Source organism: Carcharhinus amblyrhynchos, chromosome 6 (assembly GCF_965287045.1).
Source record: "Carcharhinus amblyrhynchos chromosome 6, sCarAmb.v2.hapA, whole genome shotgun sequence".
Taxonomy (NCBI): Eukaryota; Metazoa; Chordata; class Chondrichthyes; order Carcharhiniformes; family Carcharhinidae; genus Carcharhinus; species Carcharhinus amblyrhynchos.
The window spans coordinates 104700315-104721410 of record NC_137329.1 but is presented as its reverse complement, the minus strand read 5'-3'; the positions used below and the strand labels follow the sequence as shown (position 1 = coordinate 104721410).

Below are 21096 nucleotides of genomic sequence, written 5' to 3'. Positions count from 1 at the left end.
TTAAATTTCACCCATACAGTGCAGAAAAAGCTCTTCAGCCCATCAAATCTGCATTGACAATATCTACCACTAAAGACACATTAATTATGATATTTCAAGTGCACATCCAAATATTTGTTAAAGGTTGTAATGTTTCTGGCTCCACTGCCTTCCCAGGCTGTGCATTCCAGATTTCCACCACCCCTCTGAATTTCCTGCCCCTTACCTTAAAACTATGTCCCCTTGTGATTGACCTCTCAACCAGGGGGAACAGCTGCTCCCTACTTACCCTCATAATCTTATACACCTCAATCATGCCTTCCCTCAGCCTTCTCTGCTCTAAAGAAAATAATCCAAGCCGATCTAATTATACCTAATATCTGAAGAAATAAAATTTACTCCTTGACTGGTCAAGAGTCCGTTATGGAATTAATAATTTGTCAAACCTTGACCTAATTTTTGAACCAACATCCGATAACAGGAGTGTGTTAAATAGTGTGCCACTACCACAGGGAGCTGAGAACCACAAAAGCAAAATGACTCTGTCGGCAGCTTTCAAATAGTTAACTTACTGTGAATATTTCTAGGTAGTGACCTATGTCCTATAGAATATTGCTTTTTTTTTCAAACTCTAGTAACATCAATTGAAATCTGCCAAGCAAAAAATTATACCCAAGACATTATGAAATTCAATCCTTTGGGAAATAGATCTAGGTGTTTGAAAGGCTGTTCAAGAGATAAGCATGTCATCACCTCAGAAATCATCCCATCAGCGGTGATTCAAAATGCCCCCAACCCTATTTATTGTGTGCTGAAGAGTTGCATTAACCTTGAATATATTTACAAGTGAGTGCTAGCAGCTAATATCAAAACATCAGGTGATTTGTTCGAAAATGTCCTTGCAACTGTGTGCATTTGGGAAAGATTTATGACATTTATGGTCCACCGTTGTTTCGTTTTTTTGGAGCTCAGACATGTAGATGTACATTCCATTAAGTTTATTTCACAGGCCAGGAAATTCACTCTATACTTTGTGGCACTTATTTCAGACAATGATCTGCTGTGTTGCATTTAATTTATGAGACGGTGCACAGGAGGCAGTATTCTTGTGCAATCTGAGTTGCTGTCATTATTATCTTGCGTTTGTAGGTGGATAATGAACAATAACAGCACGTGAATCATATGCTCACTGGCAGTGACACGTTAAGGTGAAGAGGAGGTAACCTCAGACAGATTCCAAAGTCCCTGAACCCCAAGAACTGCCTTGGAAAGTAGATGAGAATTAGGATCGCTTTCCTATTTGCCCTTCAGTGTTGTTTATCGGAAACAGCAACTTATCACAAAGAAAAATCTGAATATTACCTACTTGAAGGTTTCAGGTTTCTATAAAATACCACTCTCCCAGAATCATATTGCCCATGTAAAACCACGTTGCATGATTCATTTTTCTAAGGTAGTACAATTTCTGTGACCATATTACTCTGTAAAGGTTGGAATATTTATGGCGTATTCATGGCACATAAAAATTTTATTGAAAAAAGATCCTTTAAAATTTTCTGACTTTCAAATAAATAATAGATGGTTCCTTCAACTTGCAAGTTTGACACATTATGTTTCCACAATAATATTCACATGAGATTCTGGTGTGCAATTTTCAAATTGGGTTAAGTCCCTCTTTCGGATTTGAGCACAAAAATCTAGGCTGACACAGCAGAAGGAATGCTGCAGTGTCAGAGAGGCTGTTTCTCAGGTAAGTTCCTGCCTTGTCCGTCAGGCAAATGTAAATGAATCCATCACACTGTTTTGAAGAACAGAGACAGAGTACAGGAATGAGATAGAGAATCTGGTGAATTGGTGCAGCAGCAATAATCTCTCCCTCAATGTTAACAGAATGAAGGAGATTGTCATTGACTTCAGGAAGCGTAAAGGAGAACATGCGTCTGTCTACATCAATGGGGACAAAGTAGAAAGGGTCGAGAGTTTCATGTTTTTAGGTGTCCAGATCACCAACAACCTTTCCTGGTCCCCCCCATGCCGATACTATAGTTCAGAAAGCCCAACGCCTCTACTTTCGCAGAAGACTGAGGAAATTTGGCATGTCAGCTACGACTCTCACCACCTTTTACAGATGCACCATAGAAAGCATTCTTTCTGGTTGTATCACAGCTTGGTATGGCTCCTGCTCTGCCCAATCCCACAAGGATCTACAAAAGGTTGTGAATGTAGCTCAATCCATCACGTGAACCAGCCTCCCATCCATTGACTGTATCAGCCAGCCAGCATAATTAAGGACCCCACGCACCCTGGACATTCCCTCTATCACCTTTTTCCTTTGGGAAAAAGATACAGAAGTCTGAATTACGTACCAACTGACTCAAGAACAGCTTCTTCCCTGCTGCTGTCAGACTTTTGAATGGACTTACCTTGCATTAAGTTGATCTTTTTCTACATCCTTGCTATGAATATAACACTAAATTTTGCACTCTCTCGTTTCCTTCTCTATGAACGGTATATTTTGCCTGTATAGCATGCAAGAAACAATACTTCTCACTGCATGATAATACAAGTGACAATAATAAATCAAATCCAATCAAAAGAACGGAGGAGTTATCCTTGAGGGCCCGGCCAATGTTTATCCCTCAGTCAATATCACACAAAAAAACAGATGATCAGATCATTATCATTTTGCTGTTTCTTGGGTTTGCTGTGTATGAATGGTGACCACGCTTCAAAAGCACATCCGTGTGTGCTCATGTGTGTATGCATGTGTGTGTGCATGTGAACATGCGTCAAATAATTCACTTCAAGGGTAAAGGGCATTGCATGAATTAGTAATATTGGCTTGCTATGAGTGTACAGACCTGAGTTTACTGGCATAGCATTCTACTTTTCTTGCTCAAAATATTAAATTAATAAAGACAGAAGTTGACTTAATGGCTTCCAAGTTTTTTAAAAAAAACCTTTGCACTAGAATTAGCTGGATTGGGGTATAATGTACATGCTCCCTTAGTTAAAACTCTTCCCTCACCATTTAGCCCAATTTCTAATGCATTGCATGTTACTAGAAATGCAAGCTGATAATGATGTGCTGGGGACAATGGAACCAACATGTGGTGGGTACCCAACCAGCTGTTCATGCCATGCTCTCACTTAGTGAGGTCAGAGAATTTGGCACCCAGCCAAATCTCTGTTCGCTGCAGCAGGATGGGAAAATCCTGCTGGCTTGAACGGTCGTAACATTCCAGCCACTATTTTCTTAACCAACAAGATTTAAGGTTTTAGAAACAGAGTACATTTCCTGAGACCTCACTCTTAGTGGGAGAGCTGTCCCCATGTTCCCTATCTATATTTTGAGATGCAAGGTGCCAATGACTATTTGCAGACATTCTACACAAAGGGCCCAGAACCTGCTGGCAAAATATCACAGAGAAAAGGGGATGGTGTGAACTAGAGTCAGATCAGGTAGTGAAAGAGACAGGAAAAGAAAGATTAGATTAAGAGGGAAAGAGAGAAAATGAGGCAAAGGTGGAAAATATTACTTTTTAGAAATTGTTCCAAGAACAATTTACTACCTGCAGAAATGAGACTTCACTTGTTCCCTTTCTAAGGAGGTGGTGGTGTAGTGATATTGTCACTAGATTAGTAATCCAGAGACCCAGGTTTGAATCCTACCGTGGTAGATGGTGGAATTTGAATTCATTTAAAAAAAAAACTGGAATTAAGAAGCCTAATAATGACCATGAAACGGTTGTCGTAAAAACCCATCTGATTCACAAACTTCCTTTAGGGAAGGAAATCTGCTGTCCTTATTTGGCCTGGCCTACACATGACTCCAGATCCCACACATCACAGCTCTTAAACTGCCCCCCTCAAGGACAATTAGGGATAGAAGCCCACATCCCATGAAAAAAAAGCAAGTTGAAGAGCAATTCACAAGCATGACGTCTTGCCATTAAGAGAATCCTAATGATGTTAAGTAGCAGTCAGACTTCCTGAGGTGAGCTTAATTGGTAATTTGTGAGTTTAATTGGTAATTTAATTGCAAATGCAGCCATTTCTTGCAATGTGCAAGGATGTTGACAGTGAGCTAACTGCAGAGTGGCACAAATTACCCAACAGCTTGCAGTGCTTTGCAAATCACAGCTGTCTCTTCCTTGCCAGAAGTTGCTGGACGATTTACACACTAACAATGCCTTAAACTTTGTGATATTTTGCCAGCAAATTCTGGGCCCCTTGTGTATCTACAAATCATCATTGCACCTTGCATCTCAAAATGTAGATAGGGAAAACGGGGGGCAGCTCTCCCACTAACAGTGAGGTCTCAGAAAATGTACTCTGTTTTGTCTGTTTTGTGTTGACGCAGAACATCATGCATTGCATTGTGTAATTTTGGGAAAATACATGTATTTGATGCAGGATTCTTTTCTGGTTATTCAACGCACCATCTTTTTGTTTTTGATACAGGGTTGTGGACAGAAAATGTACAATTTCTTGCGTGGCACCAAACAGTTACAAGTGTTGAGGTTCCTTGGAATTTCCATTGGAACAACACAGCTACTGGCCATGATTCTCACTATTACATTGCTTTGGGCCTTATACTATGACAAGAAGGAACCAAGGACTGTTCAAAGGGTGAGCCAAAAAAAACCTGGTTCCCAACACCTTGCCTGTAATTCAGTCGAACTAATGAAGCATGTCCCAAAGAATTGTGAACTAAGGCAGGCGGGTGCAGCTAACAGCTTTTGCACACGTTTTGAAATAGAGGAACTGTAGCTGGAGTTGTGTAAGTCGGCTGGATGCTGGAGACATTGGCCAACAATTCCTTATATCTCTTGCATGCAAATGTTGCCATCGAATTTCAAAAAGACTTTTGAATTCTGCATTACAGCATCATCCCAAATAACCGGCTGAGAGAGCGAGCAAGAAACTTCTCATGGAAGATGACCGGGAAAGGGTTTACTTTGATTAAGTTCTCTATTGTTGTGTTAGAGAGCTCTGAACTTCCTTGAGGGTCAGTTCCCCTTTGGCCATCGTTATCAGTCATTCATTGGAGACCTTTTCATATCTTTGACTTGGCCGTTTACATCAGGACCCCAACATCAATTACTTTCCAGTCACCCACTGTTTTACCCTCTTTGCAACAAAGGAATACAAATGGCAGCAGGAGCACTGAGCATCTTTTATCAGTAGCACTCTGATCAATGTACAAGTGCCTTAATTAAATATAGTCTTTGTAGCTGCTGTTGTAGGATACTTTTTGTAATGGATCAGCAGCTTTGGGCGGCAATAACCTTTGCCAGAAAAACTTTGAAAATTTTTCAGAGATATAGAATCAAACACACATAGAAAAAAACCATAGAAAATAGGTGCAGGAGGAGGCCATTCAACCCTTCGAGCCTGCACCACCATTCTATATGATCATGGTTGATCATGTACTTTCAGTATCCCTCTCCTGTTTTCTCTCCATCCTCCTTAATCCCTTTGGCCACAAGGGCCATGTCTAGCTCCCTCTTGAACATATCTGATGAACTGGCTCCAACAGCTTTTTGTGGTAGAGAATTCCACAGTTTCACAACTCTGAATGAAGAAGTTCTTCCTGATCTCAGTCCTGAAGGGCTTCCCCTTTATTCTTAGATTGTGACCCCTAGTTCAGCACTTCCCACCATTGGGAACATTCTTCCCGCATTTAGCCTGTCCAGTCCCATCAGGATTTTATGGCTAGAATTTTACCGGCCCACAGAACGGCATTCTCTGTTGGCCTCGGACGAGACATTACAAGCCTCAGGTGGCGAGGTGCTAAAATTCTGGTATATATGTTTCTATGAGACCCCCTCTCATAGTCTTAAATTCCAGTGAGTACAAGCCCAGTCAATCCAGTCTCTCTTCACATGTCAGTCCTGCCATTCAGGGCTTGGAAGACAGTCTGGTGAACCTTCGCTGGATTGCCTCAATAGCAAGAATGTCCTTCCTCAGACTAGGAGACCAAAACTGCACACAATACTCAAGGTGTGGCCTCACCAAGGCCCTGTAGCAAGACATCCTTACTTCTATACTCAAATCCTCCTGCTATGAAGGCCAGCATGCCATTATCTTTCCTTATCGTCTGTTGTACCTGCATGCCAACCTGTTAGCTTTAACTTGGTTACATACTGTGTTAACTAGATATTGGTGTAATTGTTTCAAATGATGTACCGTCTTGTGTTATTTGCTGGTTTGTACAGCAATTACCTTTTTGAATAGTGATCTTTGGAATTAGACCCCTTCTAAACTTTCCGACACGACATATCACTAACCTCAATCATTCTCCAATTAAAACTATTGACATATGTGAGGCCTGTTTACTGAATGATTACAAAAAAAAATTATGATTACATTCTGCTATTTATGGATAAGTATGTTTCCATAATTGTATTTTAAACATTGCAAGCTATTGCATCAGAAGTTTTTCAATGTTTTATAGCAGGTGGAACTTTCCATTCCGGAAACTAAATCCAGCGGTGGGTGGCAAAATTGGAGTGATTCTGCTGGGCAGCTGGACGGCTGAACATGCATAATCTTCTATTTCTCACCTCAATAATCATGCAACCGTGAGGTGATTGGCAAATGTTACGGCAGGACGGGCAGGAAATTGCCCGCCACTGTTACCCCATGGGGGTCAAAGGTCCTGGCACCGTATTTAAATGGAAGCAATTCACCAAAGATCTTTAGGCAGCACTTTCCAAACCCATGACCACTTTCATCTAGAAGGACAAGGGCAACAGATACATGAGAACACCACCACCTGTAAGTTCCCTTCCAATTTCCTGACTTGGAAAATACATCGCCATTCCTGCGCAATTGCTGGGTCAGGAATTCCTTCCCTAATGGCATTGCGGGTCGACCCACATGCAGTGATTCATGAAGGACCCTCACCACCACCTCAAAGGCAACTAGGGATGGACAATAATTGCTGTAAAAAGTCTGACAACACCAGGTTTTAGTCCAACCGATTTATTTGATAATAGACTCACAAGCTTTCGAGGTTTCCCTCTTCGTCAGGTGAATGGAGAGTTCTGGCCTCAGACAGAGCATATAAAGCACAGACAGTTTAGAGATTACTGATTAGAATGCGAATCCTTACACCTAACCTGCTGTTCAAGACCTGAAGTGGCTGACAATGTGAGTGGAAGGAGCACTGATCACAGGTTAAAGAGATGTGTATTGTCTCCAGACAGTACAGTAAGTGAGGTTTTGCAAACCCAGGCAAGTCACGGGGGTTACAGATAGTGCGGCATGAACCCAAGATCCCTGTTGAGACCGTCCTCATATGTGCGGAACTTGGCTATCAGTCTCTGTTCAGCGACTCTGCGCTGTCATGTGTCGTGAAGGCCGCCTTGGAGAATGCTTACCCGAAGGTCAGAGGCTGAATGCCCGTGACCACTGAAGTGTTCGCCAACAGGCAGGGAACAGTCTTGCCTGGTGATTGTCGAGCGATGTTCATTCATCCGTTGTCGTAGCGTCTGCATGGTCTCCCCAGTGTACCATGCTTCGGGACATCCTTTCTTGCAACGTATCAGGTAGACAATGTTGGCCGAGTTGCAAGAGTATTTACCATGTACCTGGTGGATGGTATTCTCACGTGTGATGATGGTATCCATGTCGATGATCCGGCATGTCTTGCAGAGGTTGCTGTGGCAGGGTTGTGTGGAATTGTGATTACTGTTCTCCTGAAGACTGGGTAGTTTGAACAGCAGGTTAGGTGTAAGGATTCGCATTCTAATCAGTAATCTCTAAACTGTCTGTGCTTTATATGCTCTGTCTGAGGCCAGAACTCTCCATTCATCTGACCAAGAGGGAAACCTCGAAAGCTTGTGATTCTATTATCAAATAAATCGGTTGGACTAAAACCTGGTGTTGTCAGACTTTTTACTGTGTTTACGCCAGTCCAACGCCGGCATACCCACATCAATAATTGCTGGCCAGCCAGCAACGCCCATGTCCCATGAATGCATAAAAAAAAGCTGGACAGACATTTGTTCACAGCAGGGCAGGTGTACCAGATAACTCATCCAGGATGGCTCTGAAATGGAGTGTCCCCAGGGGTCAGTGGATCCTCATTGGAGAGTCTCTTCCAAGCCATTCAGGGAGTCCTTTTTCTGAAGGATGGGAGCAGGAGGCTGTCCCATCTGACCATGCTAGCCTGGGAGGGGTTGCTAAGCAGGTTAGAACATGTGGAGCCCAAAAAAGTACTATCCTGCTGTACAGAAATGATTTGCTGTAGACCGTCAGCATTTGCACTATTTACTCTCTGCAAACTCAACATCAGTCAGTGTTGGGATTCTACTTCATGCCCAATTACCTTGTGGATTTTCTTTCATGCCTATCTCACCTGACCTTCCAATTCACACCAGGCAAGGTCCAGGCAACACAGCTGTCCTTGAGGCCCCATATCACAGTCCAGCTCCATTGGAATGAAGAAGGAAACATCCCCTTTCTTACAGCACTAACTGCTATAAACCAGGTGAGTTTAAGGACAAGTTGAAATTGACAGGTCAGGATGAATATACACGTCTAAGGTAAGTGGATAGGATTTGGATGGTGCAGGGGTCAGTTTGGAGGTTGGGGGATCAGAGGTCATGGGTGGGTCAGAGGTCGTGGGGTTTGGGGTGTGGGGATTAGAGATCAAGCATTTGGAGGTTGGGTGGATCAGAGGTTGGGGATCAGAAGTTGTGAGGATTGTCAGTTGGATGATATGGGAGGTTGGGGGCGTTTTGGGTGGGACTGGATCTCAGAGGTGTGGGATTCAGATCTTGATGGATTTGGGGTGGTCAGACCCCATGTTGGGGGTGGGGTGGGGGGGGCGGTGGGATCTTGGTGAGTGTGGTGGTCAGACCTTAGGGCAGCATCTATCTTCCAGTTTGACACAGCCTTCTGGACTAAAGATTGAGGTCAACAACTTCAGAGCATGAACTTTTTCCTCCATCTTGATCCCCTTTTTAATCAATGTTGTTGTTCCAACCCCCGCCCCCTCCAACCCAATGAATATGGCCATTTATCACGTGTTCTTAAGCTTTGCTTTCACAGGACGCTGACCTTTGTTCTGTTATTAACACATTTTGCTATCTTACATTAATGCCAGTATTAACATTTGAACACTACCATTAACACTCTAATTATCTTATGCCCAGGACATTTTTTTCAAATCTCCCCAGAGCTCCCACCTAAAGCGTAACTTTCTACCCTGCTGTACCTGCTCTACCCACTCTTATACAGTGTAAAATCCATCACATAGCTCCCTCTGTTTAACTCTGAAGAAGGGTTGTACAGACTTTAACCATTAGTTCTGCTTCTCTCTCCATTGTTGCTGCCAGGCGTGCTCAATTTTTCCAGCATTTTCTGTTCTTATTTTGAATTTCCAGCATCCGCAGTATTTTGTTTTTATTCAAATGACAAAGACAAGACAGAAATATTAAACTTGGTGGACCTCATACTCATTGGCCATCCTTACAATATGGGATCAATAAGTAGTCTCACAACACCAGGTTGAAATCCAACAGGTTTGTTTGGTAGCACAAGCTTTTGGAGCATTGCTCCTTCATCAGGTAAGTGCAGGATTTGTTTCACAAACAGGGCATATATAGACACAAACTCAATTACAAGGTAATGTTTGGAATTCAAGTCTTAACAAGTAGGTGCAGACAATGCGAGTGGAGAGAGGGTTAAGCACAGGTTAAAGAAGTGTGAATTGTCTCAAATCAGGACATGACTTGTGAGATTTTGCAATCCCAGGCAGGTCGTGCAGGTTGCAGATAGTGTGACATGAACCCAATATGGGATCAATGGCGTATACAAGGGTGAACTAAGAATCAGTGGTTGTAAGAGTTAGCAGGAATGGAGCAAAGAAAACTGAACAGCTTCAGGACTTTTCCATTAAAATTACACCCCCTGCTACAAAACACATTGGATAATAAATACATACATTGAGTTTTAAAGATTGCTGGATTTGTAACAAGGCAACACATTAGACTCATGTTTTGTTGAAATAGGGTGGAAGAAAAATCAAAAGGGTGGCGGTTACAAATGGGGATACAGAGGTGGAGAAGTCTGTAAGCATCAACAGATATAAAACCATGAAAGAAATTTGAAGATAAAGGCAGATGATTCTCAAATCAATTTCACTGAGGTGCCTGGACCCAGTGAAGTTTCATCAGTTCAGGGATATGTGGGACCTTGTGAAGGATCAGATGCAGGTCACAGTTCTTGACGAGTTGGAGTTTGCGACGGGTACAGTTTGGATTATAAGAGAAATCAAGTCTTCCAGTGATCATGATATGAATAACATTGATTATCCACCATTATTCATGGCTGGATGTGAAAGGATTGCAGAGCTTAGATCTGATCCATTTCTTAGTTCTGTTTATCATTTGCTGTTTATGCTGTTTGGTGTGTGAGTAGTCCTGTGTTGTAGATGTAGACACCTCTTTTTTCAGGAATGCCTAGTTTTGCTCTTTGTGTGCCCTCTTGCATTCTTCATTGAAGAAGTGGATTCCTTGGCTTGGTAGTAATGGTAGAGTGGGGGGATGTACTGGGTCATGAGGTTGCAGATTGTTGTTGAGTATAATTCTGCTGCTGTTGCTGATGACCAACAGTGCCTCACGGATGCTAGATCTTTTTGAAATCTATCCCATTTAGCACAGTGGTAGTGCCACACTATACGATAGAAGATATTCTTGATGTGAAGATGGGACTTTGTCTCCACAATTTCTGTGGGGTGGTCACTCCTACTAATATTATAATAGATAAATCTGCAGCAGGTAGCTTGGTGAGCATGAGATCAAGTACTTTTTTCCTCTTGTTAGTTGCCTCACTACCTGCCACATACCCAGTCTAACCATTATGTCCTTTAGGAGTCAGCCAGCTTGGTCTATAGTAGTACAACTGAGCCACTACTTAAATTTGCCGTCATATGTGACTTACTTATCCTCTGCCAATTTAGGTACTCATTTTATTTAGCTCTTGGGAACTTAATCAACAGCAGCTAGGGGGCATTGATGTTAGTTTTGTTTCAGTGACCTCAACTAATAATGTAACAAACCTTTGCGTCTTTGCCAGAGGCTTTGGAGTATTCTAGGTACATTTTGAGTGGTGTGAATTAATGGTTGCTGCTTACTTATAATTACTTAATTATTACACCAAGTACGCTATGGTTGAATTCTTGTCAAAGTGCAACAGCTGTACCTTTCAGTCAGGCTTAAAGGAAGTGCATTTTGACTGTAGCACAAGATACGGCATACTTTCTGATTGCGTCCTTGAAATGCATTGGGTCAGGTAGAGCATATATAGATGATTTGTCAGAATTATTAAACACTTTGTGATGTTACTGAGTGATAAAGTTGGCATCTAGAACTTAAGATGGTTTGAGATCTGTAGTCTTTTCAAGTAATTTATGAAAAATAATGAGCAGTGGTTTTTGACTTTTAAAGTTAACAATAAGTTGGGGCATTTGTAAGTATTAACAGCAAAAATGAAAACAAAAACTTGCCAGCTAAAGAATATAATCTCTTCTAGATGTGAGCTTAGGAAAGAAGGTGACCAAGGGGAATTTTAAGTAAACAGCAGACGTGACCTCTGATTAATATATTTCCATTACATATATATGCATTGGTAGTTTGAACATCTAAAAACTAACCGTTACTTAATCTAATACTGAAAAGGTATGAAGCTAATGTGTTTGGATAGCAGATGTCACTATGAAGTGGGAACAGCAAACATCTCTTCCTTGGATTACTTTCTGACTTCTCTATTGTGTTTCTCTACAACTGTTTCTTGTTCCTTTTTTCTAACCTCAGTTTTGTTCCTGGGCCATATACTATATTCATGAGGTCAACCAACTCTCAGAAGACCATCCATTGACTTTGCTCTTTTTGAATGCCAGAAATTCCCAGTTATTGGGGCGGCACAGTGGTTAGCACTGCTGCCTCACAGTGCCAGGGACTCGGATTTGATTCTGGCCTCGGGTGACTGTCTATGTGGCGTTTGCATGTTCTTCCTGTACCTGCGTGGGTTTTCTCCATGTGCTCTTGTTTCCTCCCACAGTTCAACAATGTGCAGGTTAGGTGGATTAGCCATGCTAAATTTCTCCTTAGTATCCAAAGATATGTAGGTTAGATGGATTAGCCATGGTAAATGTGTGGGTTTATGGGGATAGGGCAGTGGAGAAGGCCTGGGTAAGATACTCTGTCAGAGAGTCAGTGCAGATTCGATGGGCTGAATGAGTATTTTTCTGCACTGTAGTGATTCTATTCTATTTTTGTCTATTCTATGATTCCGAGATCTAATGACTTTTCCTTTATGATGAAAATGCAAATCAAATGTTTGGAATTCTAAATATAAGGTTTAGGTAATTTCAATTTGATGAAGGATCTAGATAGGCTGGGCGAATGGGCCAGGAACTGGCAAATGGAATTTAATGTTGGCAAGTGCGAGGTGGTCCACTTTGGTAGGAATAATGGTAGGAAGGACTATTACGTGGCAAAAAACTGCAGCAGGCGACGGTGCAGAGGGACCTCGGGGTCCTTGTGCATGAGTCGCAAAAACCCAGCCTGCAGGTGCAGCAGGTGGTCAGGAAGGCGAATGGGATGTTGGCCTTCATAGCGAGGGGGATTGAATATAAAAGTAGGGAGGTCTTGCTGCGGCTGTACAGGGCATTGGTGAGGCCGCAGCTGGAGTACTGCGTGCAGTTTTGGTCGCCGCACTTACGCAAGGATATTTTGGCCTTGGAGGGAGTGCAGAGGAGGTTTACTAGGCTGATACCGGAGTTGAGGGGGTTGAGCTATGAGGAGAGGCTGAATAAACTAGGCTTGTACACGTTAGAGTTTAGAAGAATGAGGGGAGATCTCATTGAGACATATAAGATGATGAATGGGATGGATAGGATAGAGGTGTAGAGACTCTTCCCGCTCAGAAAGGACAGTAGGACTAGGGGGCACAGCCTCAAGATAAAGGGGGGGGGGTGGTTTAGAACGGAGTTGAGGAGGAACTTCTTCACTCAAAGGGTGGTGAATCTCTGGAATTCTCTGCCCATTGAAGTGGTGGAGGCTGCCTCGCTAAATATTTTTAAGACGCGGGTTGATGGGTTTTTGATAAGCGAGGGGATTAAGGGTTATGGGGAGAGGGCGGAAATGTGGAACTGAGCCACGACAGATCAGCCATGATCTTATTGAATGGCGGGGCAGGCTCGAAGGGCTAGATGGCCTACTCCTGCTCCTATTTCTTATGTCCTTATGTTCTTTTGAACCCAGCTGAACCATACAAATCTGATGAAAACTTAATAGGACATTAGGCTATTACCAAGCTTGGTAATTACTGCACACGCTAAGGAAAAAAAGATTATTTGTAAAATTGACATACAGTCTCTGGAGATGGGCATCAGCGACAAGTCTGCCATCGGTCATTCATTGCTTATTGTCTGACAAAATTACTATAAAATCTCCTCCTTGAAGAGTTTCTGTGGCGAAGCTGCTCTGTTGAGGCTCCTGGGTAGGAAGTTCCAAAATTTTGACGTTGGTGATATATGTTCACCAGGTTAGTGCAAGATGGAGATGATGATAATGATTCTCCCATTCTGTAGCAAAAATGGGATCGATAGATTGGGGGCGCAGAAGCAGGTGACTGGTGTGGCAAACTGAAGAATTGACTGACTTGAGTGGGGCTGAGCTGGGAACTGTATAATGTCAACATACCTGCATCCAGGTTGGGAATCACAGCTTTGCAGGATGAGCTTGGAAGGTGGAAGAGAGCCCTTGGACCAAATTTGGTGGTTTTCTTCCAAAGTTAGTTGACCACAAAATGATTGTACAGAATCAGAATGGCTCTGGTCCAATAGGTGATGTGTGCGACTCTTTTGGCCAGCAAATGAGGTGCTTTTCAGTTGGAACTGTTTTGTCTTGGAAGGTCTTAATCTCAGTGTGGCTGCAGTTCATCCATCCAGGCAAGTGGATCCATCACATTCCCACTTTATAGATGTGCCCTGGATGTTGTCCAGAAATTGCTACATGCTGGAATTGAATTCTTAATTGCGTGAGAAATTGCTCATAGATTTTTACATTGGGCAATTATCAGTAAACAGCTGCACTTCTCACCTCATGATGAAGTAAGGTCACTGCTGAAGATGGTAGGGTTTAGGACATCCTTCTGAATTTTTTTTAATTCTTTAATAGAAATTTGCAATTCAAAATTCCTCATTTCCAATGGGTAATGCTCTTACATAATAATTAGTTTTGATATTTAAGTGATTTACATCGGCACATCACAGTTCCAAGCCAGAGGAGTAAGTCTCAAAGACCCAATTAAAAAAGAAGTAAATATTTCTGCGTACCATTAGAAAAATTTAGATCCTGTCATGTTTTTCAAATAATTTCTTTATTCAACTCAGATGAATGCTGTTTCTTGGTCATTCCAGTTTCTGAGTATTTTGCCAAAATATATTTATAACATTTTGTAAAGAGTCAGTGAAAACTAATAGAATGCTAGGATAAAAAATAATCGCAGAAGTATTGAAATTACAAAATTGTAGCAATAAAGCAAACCCAATAATTTCAATAATGTCAAGAAAGGGAGATAAAAAAAGTCAGGATGAGGTGTCAAATGTTAGAACGTTGGAATGAAAAATTGGATAAAAAAGAAACTGATAGGGATTTAGCTGTACCGAGGATTTACGAGATGCAGATTAGCCTGGTAGCAAAGTGAAACTGATACTTTGTTAAGCAAAATGCAAACAAGCAGTATAGGGACCTTGATCATAGCCAGGTCCCATTGCAAAGCAGAGCTCTGTCACAGAATCAAGCTGTTGTACAGAAAATAAAGCATCAGAAGTTCTAATTTAAATTAGAAGAAAGGTCCCTACAGAAAGCAATAGATCGTGCCTGGTAAATATTTGCTGGATTTGGCTCATAGTCTTAAAACCTATGGGATGTTGTTTTGGGGAAGATATATTGTCAAGGTTCAGGAAGCTGGATAGATTTGGGGGGGGGTGACGTTAAGCATATTGTCTGGGTAATCATTATTGTAATTAATTGTAAATATTGTTCTTTACTGTTGCATTTCTAGCTTGTTTTAAAGTTTAATAACTGTCTCGACATTTGTTCACAACAAAACTGATTTCTTTTCTCACTGGGTTTCATCTATTTTCTTACATTTCTTTTTCTAAATCACAAAAAATAAGTAGTTTAGAGATAACATTCCAAGTCTGCTTTCTGAGATTTGGGATGCCCTTCTATTGAACATCAGCAGAAATCATAACATAAGAAAAAGACATCTTTGTTGAAACAAGTGGCACATATTTGGAATAATCTATCAAGGATAGTAACAAAGGTAAAAGACATTGAGGTTACTCAAAACATAATTGGATGTTGGAAGAGCTTGTTTACTGGAGAATGAGCTTTGATGGGTCAAAATATTTTTTAATGGTCTTTGGTGGTATTGCATAAATGATACTGTGTTAATAAATCTTCCTGAACCAACAGGCTTCTACATCCGGTTCATTGGGGACAGTTTTCTTTTTAAAAAAAGGATTTCCTTAACAAATTTTACTTCTCTTCAACCACTGTTATCTTGTAAGGTACAGCCCCATTGATGTTGGAAACTGTTTATAATCCACAAATACACCATCTTTCCTTGTGATTCTAATACCATAAATATAACCAAGTTAATTGATAGTGGGCAGCTTAACTGCTGTGTCTTCAACTGATTTTCTTTTATCCATTGTTGAGACATGGGTGCTGTTGGCTGACCAGCATTTATTGCCCATTCCTAATTACCCAACGTCAGTTGAGTGTTAATCAGCTCTGGAGTCACGTGTAGGTCAGACCAGGTAAGGATGGCAGATTTCATAAGAACATAAGAACATAAGAAATAGGAGCAGGAGTAGGCCATCTAGCCCTTCGAGCCTGCCCCGCCATTCAATAAGATCATGGCTGATCTGTTGTGGCTCAGTTCCACTTTCCCGCCCTCTCCCCATAACCCTTAATCCCCTCTCTTATCAAAAACCCATCAACCCGCTTCTTAAAAATATTTAGCGAGGCAGCCTCCACCACTTCAACGGGCAGAGAATTCCAGAGATTCACCACCCTTTGAGTGAAGAAGTTCCTCCTCAACTCCGTTCTAAACCGCCTCCCCTTTATCTTGAGGCTGTGCCCCCTAGTCCTACTGTCTTTTTTGAGCGGGAAGAGTCTCTCCACCTCTATCCTATCCATCCCATTCATCATCTTATACGTCTCAATGAGATCTCCCCTCATTCTTCTAAACTCTAGCGAGTACAAGCCTAGTTTATTCAGCCTCTCCTCATAGCTCAACCCCCTCAACTCCGGTATCAGCCTAGTAAACCTCCTCTGCACTCCCTCCAGGGCCAAAATATCCTTGCACAGGTGCGGCGCCCAAAACTGCACACAGTACTCCAGCTGCGGCCTCACCAATGCCCTATACAGCTGCAGCAAGACCTCCCTACTTTTATATTCAATCCCCCTCGCTATGAAGGCCAGCATCCCATTCGCCTTCCTGACCACCTGCTGCACCTGCAAGCTGGGTTTTTGCGACTCATGCACAAGGACCCCGAGGTCCCTCTGCACCGTCGCCTGCTGCAGTTTTTCGCCCCGTAAGTAATAGTCCTTCCTACCATTCTTCCTACCAAAGTGGACCACCTCACACTTGCCAACATTAAATTCCATTTGCCATTTCCTGGCCCATTCGCCCAGCCTATCTAGATCCTTCTGCGGACTCTCCACACCCTCCGCACAATTTGCCTTTCCCCCAATCTTGGTGTCATCAGCAAATTTCGACACCCTGCACTCGGTTCCCTCCTCCAGATCATCTATATAAATGGTAAATAGCTGAGGCCCCAGCACCGACCCCTGGGGCACCCCACTAGTCACCAACTTTTCACCACACCCTCAGAATTCTTAAAGCAGTAAATACAATAAATAAATGCTTTAAACAGTTCTACAAAGAGTAAAGTGCTTTAAACTTATTTTAAACAGGTTTTTAACAGGTAAAATCTTAGCTCTCTCTCCGCTCCAGCAAACAATGGAAGGCTTCACCATGTGGCCCCTTGATAATTAAAGCAGGCTGGTCCACAACTGCCTTTTCACCACACCCTCAGAATTCTTAAAGCAGTAAATACAATAAATAAATGCTTCAAACAGTTCTACAAAGAGTAAAGTGCTTTAAACTTATTTTAAACAGGTTTTTAACAGGTAAAATCTTAGCTCTCTCTCTGCTCCAGCAAACAATGGAAGGCTTCACCGTGTGGCCCCTTGATAATTTCCTTCCCTAAAGGACATGAGTGAACCAGATGAGTTTTTCCAAACAATTGACAATGGTTTCATGGTCATCAGTAGATTCTTAATTGCAGATATTTTTAATCAAATTCAAATTCCACCAGCTACTGTAGTGGGATTTGAACCATGCTCCCCAGCACATTAGCTGACTTTTTGAATTAATAATCTAGAGATAATAACACTCGACCATCACCTCCCCATTGCCTATCCGCTCATCCATTTTTACGAGGGGTATTGCCCAACAGTCAGGGGAATGATCTGTGTTGATTTTTCCCTTCCTTATTCCGGATGCTGAGATGCCACCTGCTTGGCTGGGCTTGACTCACTCAGCACAGATCTGGTGTACCTCAAGGATATGTTTTGGGGCCACTGCTGTTTGTCATTTTTATAAGTGACCTAGATGAGGGTGTCGAAGGATGGATTAGTAAATTTGCTGACGATACCAAAGTTGGAGGAGTTGTAGACAGGATGGATGTTACAGTTTGCAGAGTGACATAGATAAGCTGCAGAGCTGCGCCAAGAGGTGGCAGATGGAGTTTAATATGGAAAAGTGTGAGGTGATTCACTTTGGTAAGAGTAACAGGAGTACAGAATATAGGGCTAATGGAAGGACTCTTAGTAGTGTTGACGAGCAGAGAGATCTCGGAAGTCATGTGCATAGCTCTCTGAAAGTTGGCACCCAGGTTGATAAGGTTGTTAAGAAGGCGTACGGTGTGTTAGCTTTTATTGGTAGACGGATTGAATTTCGGAGCCGTGAGGTCATGTTACAACTGTACAAAACTCTGGTGCGGCCGCACTTGGAGTATTGCGTACAGTTCTGGTCGCCACATTATAAGAAAGATGTGGAGGCATTGGAAAGGGTGCAGAGGAGGTTTACCAGGATGTTGCCTGGTATGGTGGGAAGATCTTATGAGGAAAGGCTGAGGGACTTGAGGTTATTTTCATTGGAGAGAAGAAGGTTACGAGGTGACCTGATTGAGGCATACAAGATGATCAAAGGATTGGATAGGGTGGACAGTGAGAGCCTTTTACCTCAGATGGTGATGGCTAACACAAGGGGACATAGCTTTAAATTAAGGGGTGGTAATTATAGGACGGATGTCAGAGGTAGGTTCTTTATTCAGAGGGTAGTAAGGTCGTGGAATGCCCTGCCTGCAGCAGTTGTGGACTCGCCAACTTTAAGGGCGTTCAAATGGTCAGTGGCTAGGCATATGGATGACATTGGAATAGTTTAGGTTAGAGGGTCATTAGATTAGTTCCACTGGTCGGCGCAACATCAAGGGCTGAAGGGCCTGTACTGTGCTGTAATGTTCTATGTTCTAAACTCAAACTGGAATCTTCCTCATCTTTAGCATTCAGCTAATATTGCCCTAATCACCTAAGCCAAAAAGTTACATATATGTATTTATCATTATTAAATTTGAGGCTTTTGGAACTAATGAGAAGAATGAGGTCAGAGTGATGGATGGTTAGGACTATAGTGCGAAATAGGGTATGAACAGTAGAGTTTTGCAGGTGATCTAATGTATGTTGGAATTGATGGCACGTGTGATGAAGAGGGTCAGAGATTCATCTGACATTGTAAAGCCTGTTTCAACTGGAGATTATATCAATATAGGTGCAAGAGTAGGCCATTCAGCACCTCAAGCCTGCTGCAACATTCGACCAGATCAAGGCTGATTCTCTATCTCAACACCATTTTCCTGCACTACCCCACATCCTTTGATAGCCCTAATATCTATACATTTATCAATCTCTGTCCTGAACATACTCAATGGCTGAGCCTCCACAGCTCTCTCGGCACAAAATTCCAAAGATCCTCTGAGTAAAGAAATTCCTCCTTATAATAGGCCTATTTTGAGACTGTGTTCCCTGGTTCAGGACAGCCTCCAGACAGAGAAAACATCTATCCTGCCAACCCCTGCCAAATTTTGTTTGCTTCAATGAGGTCATCTTTCATTCTTCTAAATTCTACAAAATACAGGCCCAGTCTCCTCCATCTCTCCTCATGGTGCACTCCTGCCGTCCCAGGGATCAGTCTGGTGAATATCCATTTCATTTCCTTAATGGCAAGTACATCCCTCCTTAGGAGACCAAGGGACGAATTTTCCCATCATGCCAGCCACGGGAATCGGAGCAGGTGAGGGGCGGACCATGGAAAGGTCTGTTGACCTCAGGTGGGATGTTCTGGTTTTGAGGCAAGTATGGCTGGAAAATCCCACTATAAAACTGCACAATACTCCAGGTGCTGCCTCACCAAGGCTCTACACAACTGTATCAAAACTTTTTTACTTCTGAACTCATACAATAAGGACCAAAATAATGTTGCCAAGGAGGCGACTGGAATTGGTGGTGAGAGTACAGTGTTAGTGGCAAGGACCAAAAGTGATAACTGTGGTTATCTCAGTTTATACCTGGAAGAAAGTGGACCTCTTCCAAGATTGGTTACCAGACAAGTCTAGCAGCAGAATGACAATGACGGAGAGTTGGTTGAGGGAGGTAAGGCTGACTGTCTTCATTGTACTCAAGATATTGCCTATTAATATTATGTATGATCAGGTTTTACACTATTTTAGAATGTAACTATGGTAGACCTTACAAATAAATTACTGTACACTGCATGATACTTCAAACATGGCTGACAGCATTATTGTGATAACAGAAAACACACATGCCCAAAATTAAAACATTTTAATCTCAACTTGTGTACATGGGAATCATTTTCTTTATCACATGTCTCCAGTGTGCCTTTGTTTTTAAAAATTATGTAAAATGCACAATTTTTGATCCCTCATTCTAATGAATTCTTGCATTTTAACAGCACATCTTTCTGTGTATATTTTACAGGTGAAGATACTCAGTTCAAACATTCTCTGTATTTCTTATGTCTATTAAATACATTCTGTTTTCCAGTCGCACATTTTGTCTGCAAAAATACTCCATTGTTATCTCACATGATTCTTCTACTAATTGCCTTAAACAATTTACCGATGGATAATCTTACATACTTCATCTTTCCGTAATTAAGAACATGAATGCTATTGATTTATCAAGCATTACTTCTGGTTACAGTACCAACGCTTCCAACTAAAGGATGCAGACATTTTGATGTTTAGTTATCTCGCACAAGTGATTGCCAATTATGCTGCTTCGCTAAAGTAGAACTTATGAAAGCTGTTCAGATCCAAAAAACAATGAAATCATATGATGCACTACAAAATTACAACTACAGCACAGAGCATTGCATACCGCAACAGTCATTTTACAACAGGGGACAGTAAATCTGACAGAGATTTCTGAGTCACTCTTAACAACATCTTAAGGACACTATATAAAAAAAAGTTCAGCGAGGAAACCTTTGCATAAGTAATACTTTAAGTGCAGATGAGAAAGTTCCAGATGCAGCTTCTGCTATCCTTTCCTGTAAGAGTGTTAAGCGAATACTTCTATATTTGCGACTGGATAGATATTCATTTGATCTTTAAAGAAGTATTATAGAATCATATAGTGCAGAAGAGGCCCTTCGGCCCATCGAGTCTGCACCAATATTGCTGTATTACTTTGCAGTGCTTCAGCCAGAGACCAATCTATGAAAACGTTGAATGAAAAAAATGCCATTTTTTAAAATTTTTTTTCTTTCCAAGCAACCTACCCCATTTAACAGCACGTCAACAATGTTCACATTTGTAAACTAGATATATTAGTCTAAATACAACAGCATTACAAAAAGAAAAATAAAATGTTGTGGAAAGTCGCTGCCTTGTCACAGAAATATCAATCATGCAAGCTTGAAGACTCTGTCCTT

At 41.8% G+C, this 21096-nt stretch overlaps 1 protein-coding gene across 2 annotated transcripts in view; it reads left to right on the top strand.

Moving 5' to 3' along the window:
• tspan12 (tetraspanin 12) overlaps positions 1-6246 on the top strand; it is a 40984-nt gene extending 34738 nt beyond the window's left edge. For both annotated transcript variants that reach the window (XM_080191720.1, XM_080191719.1), the window contains one exon: positions 4444-6246. In XM_080191720.1, coding sequence (XP_080047846.1) covers positions 4444-4752 — 309 coding nt within the window. In that variant the 3' untranslated portion in view covers positions 4753-6246. The remainder of the gene's footprint in view (positions 1-4443) is intronic.
• Positions 6247-21096: the final 14850 nt, after the last annotated feature.